Source organism: Morone saxatilis, unplaced genomic scaffold (genome assembly GCF_004916995.1).
Source record: "Morone saxatilis isolate NCDOM2014 unplaced genomic scaffold, NCSU_SB_2.0 Contig3, whole genome shotgun sequence".
Taxonomy (NCBI): Eukaryota; Metazoa; Chordata; class Actinopteri; family Moronidae; genus Morone; species Morone saxatilis.
Genome location: NW_023339873.1, coordinates 23,211,948 through 23,216,363, shown reverse-complemented (window position 1 = coordinate 23,216,363; position 4,416 = coordinate 23,211,948). Strand labels below are relative to the sequence as shown.

Genomic DNA, 4,416 nt, shown 5'->3' with positions numbered 1-4,416 from the left:
GTCAGTGCTCGGTCCCTAATAATTTTTTTGCCTCCGTTTACCATCAGAAAAGCACAGGTTTTGACTTCCGGTTTGATGAGGTAGAGTGCAGACGTGCGAGTGGGGAGTTCTGGCCACACTTTTAATTTACTCTTTAAGTCTACCAAATTAACAGTGCTTTTTTTTCTGGGTCTGAACGCTCTGAAGGGGGCAGTGCAGCCGACAGCGGGAGCCACTCCGACCCAGTCACCAAGATTGACCTTGAGGCTCCATTCAACAAACAGCGTGATAGCTTCAAAGCTGACATGGCTATCCTGATACAACAGTCAACTGAATCCCTGAAGCAGTCGGTCGATTCATTAGGTCAGCAGGTGACGTCATTTAACAACCGTCTCACTAAAACTTTTAGTTTTTAGTTTTAGCGGGTGAAAACTTCGAGAAACTCACCAAGATGGAAGCTGCTGTTAAGTCCTTACAGTCTCAAGCCACAGTGACTCTGGAACGAGTGGATGATCTCAAGAATCGGCTCTAACTTGAGGATTATCAACATACCCAAAGGGAACGAGAAGGACCAAGACCCGACCAAGTTTGTTTCCGACCTGCTAATGGCGGTGACGGACCCTGGTGTTTTCAGCAGCCCTCCGGAGATAGAGAGAGCTCACCGCTCCCTTGGCCCCAGACCAGGAGGTGCGGGTGCGGGGAAACCGAGGACCTTTATCGTTAAGTTCCTCCCTTTCCAAGAGAAAGAAAAAGTCCTCAAATGGGCCAACACAAGCTGGATTACAATGGCTCAGAGCCGAAAGCGTATCTAGACATTAGCGCTGCTCTAGCTAAAAAACGGGCTGCATTCAACCCCCTCAGGTGCACTCGCAGTAATGCCATCTGTCATAAATGAAACCTTTAAAACATTTTACTCTCAACTATATACTTCACAATCCCCAACTGACAAAACAAACATGAGTTTCCTGGATAACCTGGAATTCCCATCCATATCTTCTGCTCAGAAGAGGGCAGTGGATCGACCTTTAGAAATTTGTGAAATTGCAGATTCAATTAAACTAATGCAAAGTGGCTATCCTATAGAGTTGTTTTTTTTAAATTGCTGATAAATGAATCCCTCTCCTTTTAAACGTGTTCAATGACTCTCTGGACCGGGGAGCCCTGCCTCAGACTCTCACCGAAGCGTCAATAACCTTATTACTAAAACCGTGTAAAGAAGATTCTGATTGTAGTTCTTACTGTCCCATTTCTCTTTTAAATGCTGATTATGAGATTTTGACTAAAGCACTGGCCTTAGGACTTAGGAATTGATTATGCCGAGCATGATTTCACTCGACCAAACTGGGTTTATGAAAAACAGACATTCTTTCTCCAACATTCGCCGCCTCCTCAACATTCTTTTTTCTCCAGCATCCAGGGTAACACCAGAAGTGGTGGTCTCCTTGGATGCGGAAAAAGCTTTTGATAGGATGGAGTGGAGTTTTCTGCTGGAGATCTTAAAGAGGTTCTGCATTGGGTCGAAGTATGTATCTTGGATCGCTCTTTTATAGTTTTCTCCTAAAGCGTCCATAAGCACTAATGGTATGAAATTCCATCTTAGCAGAGGAACCCACCAAGGGTGTCCTTTGAGCCAGTTGTTGTTCGCTGTGGCGATCGAACCTTTATCTATTGCACTTAAATCGGCCAGTTTTAGTAAAGTAATCCACAGATGCGGTTTGGAACATACACTTTCTTTATATGCGGATGATTTATTATTGTTTATTTCTGATCCAATAACTACCATCCCTAAGACAATTGAATTGCTAAATAGCTTTGGAACATTTCCGGGTTATAAATTTAACTTTTCAAAGAGTGAATGCTTTCCTGTAAATAACTTGGCCCTTGAGATCCCTGATGTGTATCTCCCATTTAAAATATCTAAAAACAGCTTTAAGTACTTAGGTGTGCATATCTGCCGTAATATATCAGATCTCTACGAGAGCAACTTTCTATCCCTAATCGACAAGCTCAAATTAGATCTGGAAAGGTGGAATAATTTGCATATATCTATAGCAGGCAGGATAAATTGCTTTAAAATGAACGTGCTTCCATGCTTTCTGTATCTTTTTCAATGTTTGCCGATCTTTTTACCCAATTCCTTTTTTTCGTGTTATAACATTATCTCATATTTATATGAAGAAGAACCCCAGATTTTAAGGAGAGAGTTTTACAAAGGCATAGGCTCGTAGGGTGGACAGGTCACTCCCTACTTAAGACCTTCTATTGCAGCTACCTACACAAAATGACTCTCTGGACCAAAGACCTGAATTAATTTGGTTGTAGCGAAATCACTGCTCTTACCTCATTTAGCTTTGATTACATAAAATTGCCCTTTCGTTCATCCCAATTTACAATTGTGCTTCCACTTAAATTTGGTCTCAATTTTAGTAATATACTTTTGGATCAGGGATTGTCCAATATAGCCCATCCATATAATAACCATCTCTCTCCCTTAGCACAGATTACAACCTTTTCTTTATTTGGCAGAGATCGGTTGTCAGGCCTAAGGGCCTCTGATTACTAAAATGGTTTCGCTAGCTTCAGTGAACTATACTGAAATTTAACCTTCCAAAATTCACCTTATTCGATACTCCAGGTCGTAACTTTGTTAAATACATAGCACCTTTTTCCCCAATAATTTTCCTAATCAGTAATTGCTCAGATTTTGGACTTCACAAACAGAAAGGCTGTATCTCAAAATGTCCTTAATCTCCATTTTAGTCGCATCTCTTGATAAAGGGTAGATTTGTGTTGTTGTTTTAATTTAATTTATTTATAGTCTAAGTTGGCTAAAACCCTGGGTTCAAAGAGTGTTTTTTTTCTTCACAATGGGTTTTAATTATTACTTTTTTAAAGGCTATAGGACAGTATCGCGAGAGCCGAGAACAGCGGAACACAAAGGCTTTACGCAATTCCACATAAACGGCACACGCTGCCCTCAATACGTTAGTGCTATAATGTATTACCCACCTCGGTAGATATTGCTTCACACGAAAGAAGTTTGCCCGGCAAAAAAAAGGCACATCAGCAGCGGTAGAAAGGGGGAGGAGGGTGCCGCAAGTGAGTTTTTTTTAACGACGTGTTGTGAAATACACGTCCCAGAGCTGTAGTGGGAGCTCGTTGAGAAAACATATGATGACAAAAGTGAAAACCAGCGAAGAAATGGCTAGAGTTGCCAAGTTCCCCTTTAAAGTCACTGTCCTTTGCAGGTTTCTGATCTATTTTTTAAAATGGCTAAGATCAAAAAAGAGCTAGAAGAATTAAGAGGTGTAACTACACTTAAATAGAACTGGGTTATTCTATCTCTCTTCTTACTAAGGAGGGTATAATATCGAATATTATTTTATAAGGAGTACAGTCTAGACCTGCTCTACTTAAAAAGTGTCCTGAGATAACTTCAAAAATTTTTATTTAATTGAATAAAGGTTACCTGTTTGAGGGCACGTTCAATCTCCACCCCCTGTGCCCAAGGCACTGCCGGATTGGCTAGACAGTCCCCACTGTTGCCACGACGACTCATGTCTATTCTCTGCTTGTGAAGAAAGCGGAATGCCTCTGTCATCACGTGGACAGCATCATAGGTGAGGGCTGAGGTATACTGAAAGACATAGAAACATTGGCAAAACTCACTATCACCTCAATAACTGTCTCTCTCGCTTACACACACATACACAGGCTCTCCCAACCACACCTCTTTTTGTTTCTCTAGCCCCTTGTATGTATCAAATCAAAATCAAATCAAATCAAGTTTATTTGTATAGCCCTTTACAATAGCCGAAGAGCGGAGGCGCAGAGGGTTACCCAAGTGCTTTACAACAAAGCCATAAAACACTACATAAACATACAAACTTACGATAAATTAAGTGCTGTAGTTGGTGCAGCGCTGTAGGGCATTAAACTTCCAGAAAAGCATAGAAGGGAGCAGACAGAAGGAGGACACCTAAGAGACAGTACTGCCCTGTATCTCTGTTGACTTTCTAAAGCAGTATGTTTTATAACGTCGTCCAAAAAACACAACTTGCATTTTGTTTTTTTCACCAGCGATTCTGTTTTCACAGCATGAGAGAAAAACAGGAATGTGTTTGTATATTTTACTATGGTCTGCTTACAAGAACCCTGGTAACTTATTTCAAGCTTAAGGGTGGATCAATACTGGCTGTCCTTGACCAAACTTGGAAGCTCTGCCCCGTTTATATTGTTTTACTGTGTATTTTCTAGGTTATGTTAAACCTAATTTGAAGCCAACTAAATAACGAGGTTAGTTAGTAACCACTTGAACCTCGGTGCAGCCTGCCGAAGCAGAGCCACCAACGTGGGGGCAAGAAAGCAAAACAGCATGGCACCAAAGCCTTCCTTTTCCTAAAGGCCTCTGCAAACCAACCCGACGGCCGACCGTCG

The 4,416-nt window shown here is 41.4% G+C and overlaps 1 protein-coding gene across 1 annotated transcript in view; it reads right to left on the bottom strand.

The window, feature by feature from the left end:
* The window catches only part of LOC118337189 (glutamate receptor 2-like), a 20,157-nt gene that overhangs the window by 14,861 nt on the left and 880 nt on the right, over positions 1–4,416 (bottom strand). Inside the window, exon 2 of the mRNA XM_035674096.1 lies at positions 3,449–3,616. Within this exon, the coding sequence (XP_035529989.1) occupies positions 3,449–3,616 (168 nt within the window). The remainder of the gene's footprint in view (positions 1–3,448; positions 3,617–4,416) is intronic.